The 18,407-nt window shown below is 57.6% G+C and overlaps 1 protein-coding gene across 1 annotated transcript; it reads left to right on the forward strand.

The window, feature by feature from the left end:
- Positions 1-11,494: 11,494 nt before the first annotated feature.
- ALX3 (ALX homeobox 3) lies at positions 11,495-16,968 on the forward strand. The gene is made up of 4 exons (XM_065698346.1): positions 11,495-11,747; positions 14,363-14,655; positions 16,015-16,077; positions 16,666-16,968. Exons 1-4 carry the CDS (start codon positions 11,510-11,512, stop codon positions 16,966-16,968), a joined length of 897 nt encoding a protein of 298 aa, XP_065554418.1. The 5' UTR covers positions 11,495-11,509.
- Positions 16,969-18,407: the final 1,439 nt, after the last annotated feature.

Consider the following 18,407-nt stretch of genomic DNA (forward strand, 5'->3'; position numbering starts at 1 on the left):
GGCAAGAAAGATGCTTGCAGGGAGCCTCCAAGAGAAGAAACCCCAAGGGCCCGTCCGCATGAGCCCCTCCGCCAGGATCTTCCCTGCTTTTCCTCCCTCCCAGCCCATGCAGCTCCTTGGAAGAGAGGCACGGCAGAGCCGTCTGCTCCCTATTAAAACAACAAACAGGGGCTCTGCCTCCAGGTGCCCTAGAACATTCCTGAGGAGCCAGCAGGAGCCTTGGAAAAAAGCAGCATCCCAAATGCAGCTGCTTGGATGGGGGCTTCCCATGGGAAGAGGGGTTGTCACAGCAGGTCCCATTGGGGTGGAGGGACCCCAGCAAAGCAAAGGGGTGTTGGGATGATGGATCCCGTGTGAGGCACAAACTCCTGCACTTGACTCCTGCAGAGCAGATGCATTTTACTCCCTATAGCAAAGGGTCTTTCTGCCCCATTTGCAGCCAGGGAGGGAATTCCTGCTTCCCCTTCATCCCCTTTGGGGCTGGATACAACCCCTCACTCCTTCCTGGGATGAACCTTCCCCACCTCGAGCTCCGCTTCTCCCCCAGCAGCGGTTTTGTTCATGGGTTAAAAGGGGAAGGGGGGAATGAATCCTCCATGCACAGCCAAGGGGAATGGGCTGGGCTGGGCTGGGAGACGGCGCTGCTGGAATCAATGAGGGGAGGGATTGCAGCCTGTAGGACCAGGCAGCCGCGATAGCGTCGGCGCGTCCCACGCCGCGGGGCTCTGGCCTCCTTTGAATGAGCCCAGCTAATGCAATTACTGCGAGTCAGAGGGACACAGAGAAGGCTCTGTGCCTCCCTGCATGGAAAAGCATCCCCACACTCACCAAATCACCTCTGATGGGAGCATCCATTGGGGGATGCTACAGGGGCGAGGGAATGGTGCAAAAGCTGTCCCTGAGCCTTGGTCCAACAGGCAGAGGATGCTGCTGTGCATGGGGATGAAGAGCAAACCCCCCGAGCTGCAGCAAACAGGGAACAGAAGCTGCTGCTGCAGCCGCAGAGCTCCCTGAGGCCGATTTACCTTCCCCGGGCAATTCCGTCCTCGGCCCGGCTCCGCAAGTCCCCAGCTGCGGTTTGAGAGGATGGAGCAGAGCATCCCCTCCCTGGGGAGCAGGGGCACAGGGAGCGCTGCTCTGGCTCCGGGCTGGGCCAGCAACAGCCGTGACTCCGCCGTGCGGCAGAGGAGGGGGGGGTCAGCGTCTGGGGAAGCCCCGTGCCCCGCTGGAGTTCCTGGATCTGCTTCCCCCCGTGGGCGCCTGGTGCCTGGGAGCCAGGTGGGATCCATTAAACCCCATCCTGGGGACGAGGTGGGTCCCACGTGTCCCCAGGAGAAGGGTCAGGACCCTGCTTCCTCTCCCCCAAGCAGTGTCCTCGCAGCAGTGGGGCTGGAGAAAAGCCCAGGAGCAGGGAAGGATGGAGGCACAGACAGGGATGCTGTTGGGAAGGAAGGAGGGGGGCAAAGGGGAGCTGCTGGTGCAGGTCAGGTCCTGCTCATGCCCCAAAAATGGGGGTGGGAGAAAAGCCCATTGCTTCTCATCTCCTGCCTTCTTGCGTCACCACGCAGGTCCTGGGGTGAACACATGCAATAGGGTAGTGGGAAACATGAGCCAGCATGGCAGGCAGCCCTCCTCTTCGTCCTCCTCATCCTCATCCTCATCCTCCTCCTCCTCTTCCTCTTCCTCCTCTTCTACAGGCTTCTATGGCAGAAGGGAGGAAAGATGCAGGGAAGGATGGAGCTACAGAGATGCTGCTGGGAAGGAAGGAGGGAGGCAAAGGGGAGCTGCTGGGGCAGGTCAGATCCTGCTCATGGGGTAACTATGTGCTGGGTGTAATGGGGTAATAACGCTGGAATCCATATTAGTCAAATTAACAGCTTTAGACCCAAATGTCATGGTCACTCAAGCTGCTAACATTTGGCCTGTGTGAGCATCTCTGTACTCCAAGAACTTATGTCCCAATGAAACCACTTCACAGGGAGGCCCCCCCAACGGCACAGGGTTCCCCAAGACCCGAGCACCCAGAAACCTGGGTCCCTCCCAAGTGCCCAGCACATCCCTGGCTCCCTCTGCCACATGGGTCCCATCTCCAGCTCCTCACTCCAGTTTGTGGGGCTCTGCAGAGCCCAGCTGGGCTGAGGAACCCCCATCAACGATGCTCTGAAGAAGCAGCATCAAGAAAGATCATCACAAATCACCACTTTTCCCCCAGAATGGCCCATTCTGCCCATGGAATGTGGTGCCCAGACCCTATAAACATTTTTCCCCTCAGCCAAACCCCCAAAACACCCAATTTCCCCTAAATTACCCAGATTTGATGACTTTCCTATAGGCTTCAGACCCTGTGATCTCATTTCTCTGGATGATCCCCCTTGGAGCATCCTCTCATCCTTAGACCATGGGGTCAGATGCTGAGCCCTTCCCACCTGCTCTAGGAGGCAACTGCCCCCTTTGCCCCCCTCCATGCAGAAAGGGCTGATCCTGGCTGTTTCTTCCTTCCCAACTACTCTGGGCACAGAGGTTTAATTGGAAAATGCTGTGGGCTGTTTGGGAAGCAGGAGGAAAACATCTTTTACTCCAGCTTGGCAGAGGTCGCCTCCACTTATTGCACTGACCTTCCCCCCCTGCTGCTCCGAAGGCTTTGAACCTGCTCAGATCCCATTAATGGGGTTAAGCAACAGCAGGGAAAAGGGAGGGTTAATATCAGAGGAAATATAGGGAGCCTGCTGGTGTTTAGGGCCTGATCCTGTGGGATGCTCAGCTCCCCATCACCTGCGGCAGCCCCAGGATTCACGCCATGGAGCTGTTCGCATCAAACACCCATTGCAGGGAGAGAAACCAGTGTGGAAAGGCTCAAGCAGGGCTGTATTTGGGGGGGTACCACTGCACACTGCTCCTGTCTCCCCTATGGGCTCACTTGCAGCCAGATGCAGCCCACATCCACGCTGCAGTGAGGGGAACAAGCTCCCAAGAGCCTTAACCCAGTTACCAGGGTCTGAACATCCACAAATCCAGGGGAATTCTGCCTGATCCCCTTTGCAAAGCAGCCCCGGCTCCCGCTGTTGCGCTTATGCCAATTAACTTGCTCAAAGCAATTAATGAGCTCCAACACCTCCAGCCATCACCTGCCTCTGATGGCAGTGACCCAGAGGGTGTCAGCACACGGCTGTGGGCTGGGAAAGCCAGCAAGGATGGAGATTTGCTTCCATAGGCACGTCCATTATCCCAGGGGTTCAATCAGCCTTCCCCAACAAGCCCGTGTCGTGCAAACCTGCGCCATCACTTCCCCTCTGTCCTGCTCCTCGTGGGGCTGGCAGAGGTAAAGCAGGGTCTCTCACTCTAAGAGAAGACGAAAGGAGGTGCTAAAGCCTTTGCACCCCATCGCTGGGTCTCCACTGCAGCAGCCAAAAGGGAAGGAGAGAGCAGATGAGCCATGCTCCAGACAACGGAGCATCCCAAGACACCTCTTACGCGTGTGGGCCCCGTTCCTCAGCAGGGCTAAAACCAGCCGGTGCTCTTCAGTTGAGCTGTTTTGGGGTGTCTGAGGCTTTTTGAGGGCTGAAATTGCTTAAAAGGTCAATGGCAAGGTTTTTGTTTCCTATCAAGGGACCTTTGAGAGAGGGAACAGCTTGAGGCTCCTCACGGTTGAAAGGTCAAAGCTGTTTCTGGTTCTCCTTATCAGCAATGGCTGAGCAAAGAGGAAACCTTTTGCCTTCTAGGTCGGGTAGGGGAGGTCATGGTGGGGACACAGCACCGGGCACCGGAGATGAGGTGCTGATGGCAAAAGGTGGGAAGAAACCCAGGAGACGGGAATTGTGCCCTATCTCCAGGCCTACAGCATGGCCATGGAGGGGAAGGCTGCCCCATGGTCCCATCTCCTGGAGAACTAAAGGCAGTGCGACACGATGGTTTGGGGTTTACCATTGCCCAAAGTGGATATGGCCACTACAACAATGGGGTCAGCCCCAGTGGTGGCCGCTCAGCTCTCTGGATCTGTTCCGTGTCCCTCCCAGCAGTGCTGGGTTTGGTTTGGCTCATGCTGTTGACACGGATGAGGACCCCATGTTGGGTTTGGGTGCTGGGACCCCTCCAGGCTCTGCAGAAATACAGTGGTGGCTGGGCACAAAATCCATCCATCCTTTCCTCCCTCTCTCCTTTCATCCCTTCATAGAATCATAGAATAGTTTGGGTTGGAAAGGACCTTAAGATCATCCAGTTTCAACCCCCCTGCCATGGGCAGGGACACCTCCCACTAAACCATGCATCTACTCATCTATCCTTCCATCCATCCATTCCTCCATCCATCCATCCCTCCCTCCATCCATCCATCCATCCGTCCATTCACCCCTCCCTCCATCCTTCCCTCCAACCATCCTTCCTTCCATCCATCCCTCCATCCATCCATCCATCCATCCATCCATCCATCCATCCATCCATCCATCCCTCCATCCATCCATCCATCCATCCCAGACCATAACACCATGGTGCCCATGAACCAGCGCTCCGAGCAGTTCAGCATTTTGATCTCCCCTTTCCTGGCTCCTTCCCTCTCCCTGCACGAGCTGGCCCTCACACACCTTAAAGCAGCAGACCCGGAAAGGCTGGATTTGCTTCCCAGTAAAGCTGTGGGAAGGAAGAACCTTTGACAGCCCATCTGGTTTTCACACAACCCCCGCTGCGCTCTCAGCGTTGTCACCTTTCATCCATCCTGACAGGAACAGGGATCAGCCTGTTATGGAAACACAAGAACTCCTGGGAACGTTCTGCCGATGGCTGGGAAGAGTGGAATGCACAAGGTAAGGAGGGGAAAAAACACCCTCCTGAGATGCATGAAGGTGACTCCTTGGGGTCAACCTCACCTCCCCTGGCTTCCTCCAGTTGTGAAGACAACCAAAGCATCACCAAGCCACCAACAAACCAGCCAAGGAGGAGCAGGGGGGGATTGCAACCCTTAACACCCGTGTCAATGCTACGTGCCTCAGTTTCCCCATCCGAAAGAGAAGCACTTTGACCCCTGGCATTGTCTCCTTGATGGGACCAGAAGGGGAAGAACACATCCAGCATCCACCAGCAAACACAGCCTGAAACACCTGTGAGCTCCTGTACCACGTCCACTGGGATGGGTGGAGGGATGAGTGGATGGATGGATGGATGGATGGATGGATGGATGGATGGATGGATGGATGGATGGATGGAGGGATGGATGGCGTGGATGGAGGGGTGGGTGGATGGATGAATGGATGGATGGATGGATGGATGGATGGATGGATGGATGGATGGAGGGATGGGTGGATGGATGTGTGGATGGATGGATGGATGGATGGAAGGATGGATGGATGGAGGAATGGAGGGAGGGATGGGTGGATGTGGTACAAGTGCACCAGCAGTGAGAACACGCAGCTCTCCTCCCTGCAGAGTCCCCAGTGATGGCTCCTTCCCCCCTCTCCAGCCACCAAAATTCCCAATTACTTTCAGGTGTCGGCCAGTTCATGAAATAATTTTTTTCCTTAAGGAAAGAGGAGCTTTCAATGGAAAGTGGATTTTTTTCCCAAAGGCTAAACACAAACCAGAAGGCAGCGGACTGTGGCGCGCTGGCTGCACTGCCCTTTCGGGGCACGCTTGGAGACAATTGGCTTAATTTTTTCCCCCTTATTTCACTCTTTCCACTTCCATAAAAAAACAGTCCCTCATTTTCCACTCTTCCTGCTTCCATAACAAAATATTCCCTAATTTTTAAGGGCTGCTACACATTTATCCCAGTGAGCACAAGGCGATGCCGTCCCACTGGCTCGGGGAGCTCCTTCCATCGCTGTTTGTTACGGATTCTCCAGAGAAACTTTTGCTTTCCCTGCTATAAATTTCCCACTTACCTTTTAAGGGAACAGACTGTTTTCTGGTGCTTTTTTCTTGGCTCTCTGTCAGGGATGATTACTCCCAGATTTATTGGGATTTGCAAAGGAGGCAGCGAAACCTGGGATCTCCGGAGCTTACCGGGATAATGATGCAGGCAGCACTTGTCAAGCCTCACATCTGATTTATGGAGCAAGATTTCATCTGTCCCGGTGCGTATAATTTACTGGGATCTGGAAGTGGCTCATTAGGGAATGAGGTGAATAAATCCATCAATCCCGTGGGGAGGGGAAGAGCTTTGTCCAGCTCCGTGCGCTGCTCGCACATCCCAATGGAGGGGCTTGGGGGTTTCCTCAGCGGAGCAGGGCCGTAGCCGGGATAATTCAGGATGGCCAAGCCCCGGCTGGAGGCACAAAGGAGCCCCAGGGAGGGGGGTATCCGGGGGCACGATGCAGGTCCTGCTTCCCTGTGATGGCTGGGAGGGAACTGGGGGCTCGAGACCCCGGCGCAGTGCAGGGACCCACTTCCCTGATCCCAAACAAGCAGGGAAAGCTGCATCCAAACGTGTTTGCTTTTACAAAGCTCGTTCCTGGAAGGGCTTGGATCTATTCCTGATCCTTCACTGCACAGGCAGGAGCTGGGCTTAACCCCCTGCCCAGCACCCCAAGAACATTCCCTACATCCCCTCCTTTTCTCCTTTTTTCCCCCCATTTTCACCATTTTCCAGCCATTTTCCATACAAAGCCCAAACTCAGCCCAGGGTCACGGGGAATAATCCTCCAATGGCAGCAGATTCCCCCGGCAGCGGAGCCGTACATCCCACAGGCAGCATTAATCTGCACCACCACCCAGCACCAACTTACTCCGGTTTACACCCATTTATCCAGCTGCTCTGTTAATACAGGGGCCGGATCCTGCTCCTGGCTCTGTACATATTAAATCCAAAGGGAATCCATTTATTTCGTGCTGTTAGATTTATGCCACGTTGCGGCGTTACTCTAAAAGGAAATCCAATTGACTCGGGTCCTATCGCTTCCTGACAGAGCGAAGCTGGAATTCCCTTTAATCCCTTGATGTATTCCTGATTTTGCAATTGCTATCAGATTTTTAGGAGTCAAAGACCCTTTCGGCTCCCAGCTCCATGTATTTTAGTGGGATTCATGCCATAAACACACATCCAGCCTGGCATCTCCCAAAAATCCCAGCCGCTGGCACTTCCAGGCTTCATCTCATCCCTTTTTATATATGTATATATATATATACACATACATATATGTACAATATATATATTTGGAGCAGACGGAAGGAAAAACAAGCCTGAACTTGGCATCCTGAAGTGCTTTCCGAAGCAGCCTGAAAATCCCACACATGGATTTAGCACAAATCTTTCCTTGTGGAAGCAGAAAGCCAATCGGCACCTCGGAAAGGCATCAGAATCGTTGGGAGAAAGGATCCATCCCTTCTGCTTCCCATTGGAAAAATCACTTTATAAAGACCAAATGAAGTGGTGGAAGAAATCCATCCCGTGTTCCCAACTGCAAGGAAGGAGCTGGGTCCTTGTTTAAAGCAGCCTGAGGGAATTAAACTGATTTATTCCTTATAAACACTTGGGGGATTTATTCAGCGGCTGCAAAATAATATGAGTTTTTACGTTGGGTTGAATCCAGCCCAAATCACTTGGATTTATTGGGAATTTTCTTTCGCCTTCATCTCGCTCCATGAAATGCAAAGGAAAACAAAGCAATAGGCTCAGCTTTAATGCCACACTTTGTGTTCGCGGGTTTTCTTTCCTCGCTTGGTCTCGCTACCAGTCCTTTACAGCACGCTCCAACATGGAATGCTGCTCTGGAAAACAGCACCCGGAGGAAAACAGGAGCAGAGAGAGTTCGCTAACACCCGAAATAACCCCCCGAAAACTGGAATTCCAACAGATTCACTCTTTTCCCCAGGAAAATCCCCCTCAATGGCAGCGCTTTTAGAGCCGATGTTTCCCTCCTCGCTACGTCCGCAGGGCTGTAACACAGCGCAGCAGCCCGGGATGTGCACGCAATCCCATTGGAATATCATTTTATACCAGTTGAGGTCTTTTATCCCATTTCCACTCTATCTCGATGCAACGGAGACACAAATCTACATGATTTTTGCGTCCACGTGGTAGGAAGAGGGAGGAATGCAGAAACGCATTGTGTTTGCGTGCAGGATTACCATGTACGATTGCATGGGCTTGATTTATCAGTGTATCTATCCGGGTGGCTATAAATGTGCATGAGTATATCAATATGGTTGTGTATATAAATATGTATATAAATGTGTATATAAGTATGTATATAAATGTGTATGGGCATATAAATGTTCATGTGCATATAAATGTGCACGTGCATATAAATGTGTATGTGCATATAATGTGCATGTGTATATAGATGCGCAGGGGGTTGGAACTGGATGATCTTAAGGCTCTTTCCAACCCTAACTGTTCTATGATTCTATGTGCATACAAATGTGTGTCTATACGCAAATATGCATGTATATATAAAAAGATGCATGCGTATATACATAAATATGCATGTCTATAGATGTAAATATGCGTGTGTAAATACATGTGCAAACACATGAAGCACGTGTGTGCCACAGGTTGTCCCCTACCCCTTGTGCATCATTATGACACGCGGGGGAACGTTTGTGGCTGTGATTTTGCGAGGCCATTTTCTACCTCATTACAGAACAAACCTGACCCTGTTGGGGCTCTGGTTGTGATCAGCGAAGGAGAATTCCCCACAGGAATCAATAAAGTCATTTTTTCCTGCCATGGATGTGCATGTTCCTAAGCGAGATCAAACCGTAGCTGGGATGGAGCTCTACAGTGAGTCAGATATTAGGAATGGGAGGATTTTCTGGGATGTTTGGAAAGCAGAGAAGGGTGTGCAGATGGGAAAGGGTTGGGGATTGAACCCTGATAGCTCTGCAGCAATAAAAAGCAACCGTAAGCGAGGGCACAGATTCCCTTTGCTGCTCAGGGCTGAGGCTGTTATCCCTGTGAGATGCGGGGATGTGCCCAAGACAAATTAGACCATGTTGGCGCTCAACATGGGTGCAGACCAGCCAGGGATGGGTCTCCCCTTGGGCTCAGCAGGTCCTCACCATGGGATGTAGAGCCTGGAGGAAGGGACACAAGCAGGAGAGCAGCCACTCTTGGTCCTCATCTACCCTGTTTGACCTTGTCCTTGAAGAAGGAGAAGCCCATTCCCATTCCCAGGCATTAGGCATTGCTCTGTGCCCCACCAGCATTCCCAAGGCTCTGGATAATGCTGCAAAGCCTGCGCAGGGATGTTCATAGAAACCACAGAGCTACGCAAACCCTCCTGGCCTCCTGCTGAGCTCTCACAATCCCAAAGGAGGAGAAGCAGCTCTCTGGGATCATTGGAGATGGCCAGGAAAGCCAATGGGATGCAAAGAGGGTGGGGGAGCAATTCCTCCTTCCAGCAAGCAAGAGAGAACCCAAAGAGAGAAGATGAGTGCCCACAGAGCATCCCATTGGAGTCCTCCTGCTGCATTTGGTGGTTCCATCGCCACGGGTTGGTGGCAGGTTCAGGAGCCCCCAGAAGTCCCTGTCCCCATCCCTGCTCACCAGAGGGACCAACCGGCAGCTCCACAAAACAACCCCTGCCAGGGTCTCACAAACCCCATTCCCACCTTCCCAAGCTCTCTTCCACCTGCCCAGGAGGGTCCTGGTGATGGCTCCAGCCTGGAAAAGCAGCACATTCCAAACCAAGCCCCCCGTCCCCCTCTGCACCACCAGCACACATGGAGAGACTCATCCCTCTGCTATTAAACCCCCTTAAATGCCAGCAGTAAAGCAGCAGAGGGACATGGAAGCCTTTACAGGAGTTCTGCTCTTTGATAATGTTTAATGACCTGCCATGAGCCGCAGGACTCACAGCCCCTATTTAGCCACAATTAACAGCGCACAGCCAGCTGCGAACAGGGAAAAACCTCGGCAGCTCCAGCTGCTGCCAAGGGAAGGCGTCGGGAATGCTGCGGGATGCAGAGGGAACCATTCATCCCCAGGACGGGCGAGGAGGGGGCACCGCACGCTCAGACCCCCGCATCCCAGAGCCAGCCCCTCAATCAGTCTGATCCCAGGAGCGCATCCCAGCCGCTATTCCTCTTGTCAGTGCCATTTCCCAGACCAGGAGCTGCAAAATCCAGCTGTGATTTACACCCCACAAGCCTGACGCTCCTGCGAGAAGCGGGGCTTTCGCTGCAACCACATCGCACCAACTGCAGCCAAGACACCGGGCTCAGGTTATATGTTCCCCATAAGCTCTTTGGAACAAGCTTGTCTTGTGATTCCGGGTTTGCTCCGTGCCTGGAGTAACAGAACACGGCCAAAACAAGCAGCATCCCGCTGCAAAAAGGGGTTTAATGGTCGGTGCTATCCCGTTGTTCTGCTGTTCATCACCCGCCTGCAAGCCGCCGGCTCCTTCTCCTCTTTGTGCTGCTTCCTCGTAGTTCATCCCCTGCAGCCCTGAAACCTGTAGGCTGTTTCCCTGTAGGAAAAGGAGGGATGCCCAGGAACGAGCTGGAAGTTAAAAGCCACAACCTGTGCTGTGCAATAGGGAAAACAGCAACCGGAGGTGGAAACCGGCACCCCACAGCCCAGGTAGCGGCTCCTTGCTCCATGCCTGTTGTTTAATCCCCTCTCTCCTTCCTACCAAGCCTTGGAATTCCCAAACGTGCCCCAGCATTTTGCACGCAAACACCCCCAGAGCTGTGCGTCCATCGGGCGAATGCCCGCTTCCAGGAGCAGCCAAAGCGGCTCCGGAGTGGATGGATGTGGAGGAGCAAAAAGGGAGGTGAAAGGGTGAAGAAAGAAGATCCAGGCAAGCTCCGATCCCTTCATCCCCATCTCCAGTGCCCACTGCAAAAGCCAAAGCCAGGCTGCTGGAATGGGGGGACCCAGCAGCAGGAATAGAGAGGGAGCAGGATAGGACCTCCCTGGTGCTGAGAGCAACCAAAACCCAGCCAAGAGAGCCCAGTCCCGGCTCGGAAGGTGGAAATGGCACCATAGGATCCCAGATCCCATGTCCCAGGGTAATGGTCATCCCTGAACTGACCTGCCCAGGCCTCAACCGGGGCCTTGGAGGGAGGAAAAGGCTACAAATGGGTTCAGGAAAACTTGGGAAGGGGAAAAGCCCAGAGGGCGACTAAAACATGGGAGTTTCTCCCCGGGATTGGGATTTTGGGCTGCTCGGAGCGGCTGGGATGAGGCTCCCAATGAAGGAAGGGCCCTGGGCATTTCCTGTAGCTGGGAGACACTGGGAGCGCTGGGAGGGGAGGAGGGGGCTCCCCCCACAGCCCCTGTATGGGGGGGGGGGGTCCCTGCTACTGCTCTGCTCGGAGCCCCCCCGGGGGAAGGAGCTGGGGGCAATTGAGGGGTGGGATTTGGGATCCGAGGGTTAACGAAGCGGCCGTGGTTGGACGCACGTGACTGGCGGGGAGCGGGCTGGGGGTGGGGGTGTGCATGGAGGGGGGGGGGCTCGGCGATCCCTCCCTTCCCATCACCGCCCCCCCCCCCCCTCCTCCTCCTCCTCCTCCCTGGGCCCCCGCACAAAATCCGCTCCCCGCCGGCCGCCCCCCCCCGGCCCCTCCAACCTGCGCCATGGAGGCACCGGCCTGCCCGGCCTTCCCCCCGCCTCGCCGGGCCGGGCCCCCCCCGGGGCTGCCCCGGGCTCCCAACGCCTTCCCCCTGGGTCCCCTCCGGCGGCCGCCGCTGCTCGGCCCCCGCCTGGCCCGGTGTCCGCAGGAGCGGGCAGAGCCCCGGTACCGGGGGATCTCCGGCCCGGGGCCCCTCGCCATGGCCGTCAATGGGAAGCCGCTTTACCCGGCCGGGGCTGCAGGTACCGGGGCGAGCGGCGGGGGGGATGGATGGGGGACCCCGGGGCCGCCGACCTCTTCCTCGGCCCCTTCTGCTTTTCTTTCCTCCCTCTCTGCCCCTGCCCGCGGGCCCGCTCCTGCCGCTGCCCTCGGTGGCTGCCGGGACCCGCAGCCCTGAGCCCTTCCCGAGCGGCCCCGGCTTCACCGAGGCGGCCGCAGTCGCGATGCGGCCCCGTCGGGTCGCGGATGACGTCCCCCGACGGGAGCGGGGAGCCGGCAAGGACCGGGCCGATGCGCCCGTGGGTAGCGCGGCCGGGACTGTGTCCCGACAGAGACTCGCGGCTCCGGGATCGTCCCCACCGCCCAGGACCCAGGGGAAAAGAGGCGGTGGCGGAGACCCCGGTCCCGCTGCCGCGACGGCGGCTCCCGGAGGGCCCGGAGCCCTTTAGCGGGGCCGGAGAACGGCTCCGTCCCTCGGAGGAGGCTGGAAAGGCCTCAGCGGGCAGGACCCGGGGCTCGCAGGGCACGGCGCTGCCCGGTGCAGGGCTCCGGAGCTCCAGCGCTCCCGGTTCCCGGCGGGACGAGGCGCTGCCCTGGGGCTTCCAGCGGCCGAACAACTCCCGGCGCTCCCTCGCACTTCCCCTCCCGGCCGGGACCGTCGGGGGCTCCCCGGTCCCACGGGGCTTTTACCCCCCTTAACAGAAGACCAAGGCAGCGCCGCGGGTGTAACGGGAACCAGGCGGGGCCCAGCAAAGCCCCCTCGCAGCTCCCAACCGGGAGGAACAGGTAGAAAACACCCCGGGGGTACCGGGGGCACCGGGGCCGGTCCCCTCGGCCGCGCTTACCTGCTCCCGGCGCACGGCGGGGATGCTGCTGGGTCCAGGGGGGAGCTTTCGCTGGTTACTGCTGCGTCCTGCCCGGTTCCCGGGAGCCTTTTCCATGCCCCATCCCGTCGCCAATGATCCCTTTGAGTTCTCCTTTCCCCCCGGAATGGGGCAGCTGTTTTCCAGCTGCGAGATCCCCAGAGCCGCTGAACCTTTTGGGGTGGAAATTGCACTATTCCGCACTATATTCCCTTTCCCCATCCTCTTTGTCCCCCTGCTCCGCCGTGTTTATTTAGCTACGCGCCCGCATCCTGCTCCCTTCCGTCTTTCTCCTTCTTTCAGGCCATTTATTTATTTGTCTCCAATGCCGCGGGTCGCTCAGGAATTGCCTTGGAAAACGGGGAGAAAGCCCAAACCCGATGCCTCGTGCAGCGGGATTAGCTTTATTTCGGTCCGGTTTTCCCAGTTTTTAGTCCTATTTGGGCGTTCTCCCTTCATTCGGCTCCTTTGGGACTTGGTTTGTATCACCAAATCCCGCGGCCCAGCCCTTCAGAGGACAAAGCGGGCAGGAAACAGCGATGTGGCCTCATCCCTTCGCCGTTACCCACTGCCGGGCACTGGGCAGGTCGGTAGCGAGGGGATGGGGAGCAGTTCCTGCTGCCAGAATTCCCCCCAAAGAACGTTTTCCCACTAATCCGAAGCAGCTGGAGCCGGGCTCTCGGCTGTTTCCGGAACCCCCAAATCGCCTTCGTTAGGAAACAGCCAAAAATCAAAACCAAAAGTCTGGAAAAGGCCTCAGCAGGGGCTGAAGCCCTGGGTCCATAGGGATGGGGACCCCCATTCCCCCGCCCCAATAGGATGTGGTGGTTAAATGGGCCGGGAGGGAGGATCCATCCCAAAGGAGCCGATTTTCCTCCCTCAGTGGCCCCAGGCCCTGCCGTGGGCCCGATCCTGCCCTTCCAAGGGAACCAGGGGGTCTCCCCTTGCCCAAGTCGCTGGAGCTGGTGCTTGGGGGTGAGACCAGGGTGACCCCCAGCATTGTCACGTTCTCCCCTTGCCAGGTGAACCCCCTCAGTGCTGGAGGACCCCAAATCATCCCCCCCCCCCCCATCTGCTAACTCCCCCCACACACACTGGTTCATCTCCCTGGGGTGCCAGCAGCACCCAGCATCGGCTGTGGTACCCGTGTGCATCCCTATGTCCCCACATGGGGACAAAGGTGACCCCTCACTGTGTGGCAGTGATTTATCTCCTTGAAGCCACTTCATTGGACACCCCTGAGCTGCAGCAGCAGCGAGGGGAGAGGAGAAGCCCCAGCTCTGCAGGGGGATGAGGAGTCCTCCAGCAGAAGGGGGGGCTCGGGGGGGGGTTCACTCCTCTCCAGCTGGTTTCCCAAGTTTCAGCTATAGGGAAATGCCAGCCCAGGGGCAAGGAGATGCTCCATGGGACAGAGCCTGGGGGGGCGTAGGAGGGGGGCGTAGGAGGGGGTATGTCTGGATCTGGCCCAGCACCGACGTGTGCTGGGGGGGGCACTGTCAGCATCAGTGCTGGAGTGGGAGCCCCCATTCACCCAGAGCTTAAGGGCAGCATCCAAGAGGGTCCCCAAATCAGCCCCCGAGAGCCCACTGCCCCCCCCCCCCCGTGACCTTGCCTGCCCACAGCTCCCCCCATGAGCAGGGATTGTGCTTGTGGGACCACATCCCACCCCCCTGCTGGGGTGATGGGGACCATACAGGGGCAGGAGGGGAGGGTTGGGGCTGCCTTGGCTTCATCAGCACCATTGACACCCCCATCCTGTGCCTCTCCCCTGCCAGGCAGTGAGAAGGGATGCAAAGGTGGGTACCAGGTGATGCCCGCGCCCGGCCGGGGGCTCCCTAAAGGCCCGGGGGACCTGGGGTGCGCAATGGGACCCCCCTTGGGCAGCCTGCACCGGGTCCCCGAGCTCCCCGAGCCCCTGAGCAAGAGCAAGAAGCGCAGGAACCGGACGACCTTCAGCACGTTCCAGCTGGAGGAGCTGGAGAAGGTTTTCCAGAGGACGCATTATCCCGATGTCTACGCCCGGGAGCAGCTGGCGCTGCAGACGGACCTGACCGAAGCCAGGGTGCAGGTACCGGCCCCCCCGGCTCTCACTGGGATGGGTGAGGATGTTTTCCCTGCTGGAAGGTGGTTTTCCCCGGAGGATGATGCTAAATCGCAGCCCAGGCACTGGCTTCACCCAAGCTCCCTCCACTTCTCCTCTTGTCCCCTCTCTGCAGCACCCGAGGGGTGGGAATCTGGGAGCTCCCCCCCTCCACACCATGCCCTAATGTGATCCCACCCTGTGCATCCCTCAATCCCAGACCCCTTTCCCACCTCAACCCCAGTTCAGCTCCTTCCAGCGCAGGGATGGAGCCGCTCAGCACGCCCCAGGATGCGGGGCTGGATGAGGACCTCCCTCACCACCCCGGCACCAAACCAGTGAGCTCCTTCCAGAGGCATCTCCGTGTGGTTTGAGACTCCCAGTGGGAAGAGGCAGCTGGAGGGGGCACCCGGCAGGGAGGAAAGGGAAGGCAGGCGGGACATGTAGTGAGCAGGGAGCACCCATTGGGTGCTGGGTGCTGCCCCCCCCATGGGGCAGGACCTGGGGACAAGGCACCGGCCACAGCCCCGGAGCCCTGCTTTGGGGTGGATTTAGATGCAATTACGTGTAATCATGAGAGCTCTGGGGCAAGCATCCTGGTCCTGCATCCCAGTTCTGCATCCCAGTCCTGCATTCCGGTCCCGCATCCCGGTCCTTCATCCCAGACCTGCATCCCAGTCCTGCATCCCGGTCCTGCATCCCGGTCCCGCATCCCAGTCCCGCATCCAAGTCTTTCATCCCGATCCTGCATCCCAGTCCTGCATCCCAGTCCTGCATCCCAGTCCAACATCCCAGTCCTGCATCCCAGTCCTGCATCCCGGCCCTGCATCCTGGTCCTACATCCCAGTCCTTCATCCTGATCCTGCATCCCAGTCCAGCATCCCAGTCCTGCATCCCAGCCTGCATCCAGCACCAGTTCCCAGCCCCATCCAGCAGCACAGGGGGGATATGCAGGTGGGTCACAGTGACCACACAGGACCCCAAGAGCCTCAATCTGCATCAAAACCTGGGGTAAAGAGGGCCCAGGAGGACAAAAAAAGAGAGAAGCAGCATCCACGGAGCAGGAGCACTTGTTTTCCAAGAGGGATAAAAGGTATTATCCACATAGTATATGGATACAGCCATATCTTATATGGCCACATACATCCACAGCTCTACACTATATGGCTGGTGAGCTCAAGCAGGGCTGTGCACACGGGCAGCTTCCTCCATTCACCTCCAGTGTACCGGGATGCTGGGATATGGCATTAGGGCTCCTTTCCAGCCGGGAAGATGAGCACGGATCAAGGCAGGAGCTGCCCATCTGCCCCCGAGATGCCTCAGCTCAGCCCCCTTCTCCATCCCCAGGTCTGGTTCCAGAACCGAAGAGCCAAGTGGCGCAAACGGGAACGTTATGGGAAAATCCAGGAGGTGAGAGCTCTTCCCGCCCCCCATCACCCATCCCGGGCAGGGATCCCTGTGGGATGAACCCCATCACCCGTGTTTGCCCCTTCTCTCCACGTGGTTCCATCCACCCTTGGGAAAAACACGTGGGCCCGGATGGAAAAGGAGGGGAATAAAAGCAGCATCGCATTGTGCCGCATTCGGGACAAGGCTGCTTTACATCCCCCTCCATTTCCCATCGGAACACAGCCTTTGAGGCAGGTTTTGGGGGGTCCCCCCCTCCCCAAACCTCTGTCCCACATCCACCCAGCGCTTCCTGCCCTTTTCCTGCTAAACTCCTTTTTTTTTCCCCTCCTTCCAACATTGAAAAGCACAAAAATCCTTTAAATCTCTGCTCCATGCATTTCCCCAATGCCAAAATCCCTGCATGGGGAAAGGAGGGATGATTCCAACCGGGATTCAACCCCCCTGGGGCAATTAGAGCAAAGCAAAGGCATCCCTCGCAGCGCACCCTGCGGATGAAGGGGATCCAATGGGCGCGGGTGGGGGTCGTGGAGGGGGGGAAATGGGGTCCCCTCCTCTCACTTGGGGCTTTTCTCTCTTGGTCTCTTCCAGCTCCAGCCCAGGCTCTGGCCCAGCTCCGGCCCCAGGAACCCCCCGGGGCTCCTGCCCCCTGAGAGCATCCCGGCCCCCGGCCTGTCCCCGTATCCCCACGGCAACATCACCGGCTTCATGGGCATTCCCACCTCTCCCGGCCCCCATCCCGGCCTCTACCCCCTGCACGGCCTTCCCCCCCCGGGCCTGGGCACCCCCCCCTTCGAGCCCGCACCCGAACACGATTACAAGTCCCCTGCGTTGGTGCCGCTGAGGGTGAAGAGCAAAGAGGCCACCAGCAGCCTGCTGAACTGGGCGACATGATCCCATGGGATCCATGGACCATCTGCCCCCCCCCCCAACAGCACCAGGGTTTGGGAGCAGGTTGCTGGGGTCACCCTTACCCCCTCCCTGTGCATCCTGATCTCCATGAGCTTTCCTGCATCCCAGCCCGCTGTTGGATACCCCTGGGTGACGATAGGGGGATGAAGGTCACCCCCAAACCCAATTTCCCCCAATAGGGCTGGAACTGGAGCTTGGTACCCTAAAAGTGGCTTCTAAAACGCTGAGCGCCCACCCCCCGCCCAAGCACCTTCAGACCACAGGAGCTGATGGAGATACTGGTGGGTTGCAGCAGGGTCCCCTCTGCCCAACCTGAGGGGGGACCAGATTGGTCTGGGGGTAGCACCCCATTCTCCAGCCCATGTGGCCACTGCATCCTCCCCAGTGCAACCAGCACTGGCAGAAACTGGGCTCTTCATGACCCAGTCCAACCATAGTGGGAAGACCCCCACCCAAGATGCTGGTGCTCGGGGGGGTGCTGGGGTAACTGTTCATTGAGGCCTCAAAGACACCCCCCCCCAAGCCATCGGCTGCCCTTTCTGCTCCCCCTTGGAATGGGGATCAGCTCTGGGACAGGAAACAGCCCCCCTAGCACAGCCACCAGCTCCCGGAGCCCCCGACACAAGAGATAAACCAGGATGGGGTGGGATGAAGACACCTGAGCTGAAGCCCCGTGGGGGTACCCATAGCCTGTGACACGCAGATCAATGAGGTGAGGAGGTGCACATGGGACCCCCACATTGGTACCATCCTGGGTGCCCTAACTGGGGTGCTGGGGGCACCACAGACCCCCTCGGGGAGGCACCAACCTGCCAGGGCAGCCCCATTTGGGTCAAAGGGGGAGCCAAAGGGAGCCCAAAAGCTTCAAGACACAGCACAGACACAGTGGGTGCCCCCCCAGGAGGTACCCCCCAGCCCTGCTGTGCACCCAGTGGGTGTCCCCCCAGCCTGGGGCACTCCATGCTCTGGCTCCCTCCCTCTGGAGAGGGTTTTGTTATCCATTAGGAACAATAAAGCACAGCTTCAAGAAGTTCCTTTTGGCTCCGGCTGTGCTGCAACAGCCGCGGGCTGGGAATGGTTTGGAGCGAGGTGGGATGCTCCCATCTCATCCACAGCATCTCAGGCTGGCCCCCAACACCAGGACCAGGTTCTGAGCACCTGGGGGCACCCACATTGAAGGAACACCCCCCCCAATGTGGCTTTTCTGAGTTTGCTGCCTCCTGCCTTCAGAGCCCATGGGAGCATGGGCAGGATGAGGGCTGAGCATCCCCCAGGCTGGGCTCACTCCTGGAGGACCACGGGGGATAAACCAGGGCTGCTCCAGCCCCCCCTGCCTGCAAACACCAGCCCAGCTGGGCAGGGAAGCAGCTTCCTCCTGCCTCTCCCCAGGCCAACCAGGGGGGAATATCCCCGATTTCACC

Source organism: Lathamus discolor, chromosome 19 (assembly GCF_037157495.1).
Source record: "Lathamus discolor isolate bLatDis1 chromosome 19, bLatDis1.hap1, whole genome shotgun sequence".
NCBI lineage: Eukaryota > Metazoa > Chordata > Aves > Psittaciformes > Psittacidae > Lathamus > Lathamus discolor.

Bases quoted from the DNA above. Each gene is read 5' to 3' on its own strand.
- ALX3 (XM_065698346.1), top strand. From the start codon at position 11,510: ATGGAGGCACCGGCCTGCCCGGCCTTCCCCCCGCCTCGCCGGGCCGGG. The intron at 11,748-14,362 runs GTACCGGGGCGA...CTCCCCTGCCAG, and splicing joins TTACCCGGCCGGGGCTGCAG to GCAGTGAGAAGGGATGCAAA. The intron at 16,078-16,665 runs GTGAGAGCTCTT...GGTCTCTTCCAG, and splicing joins GTTATGGGAAAATCCAGGAG to CTCCAGCCCAGGCTCTGGCC.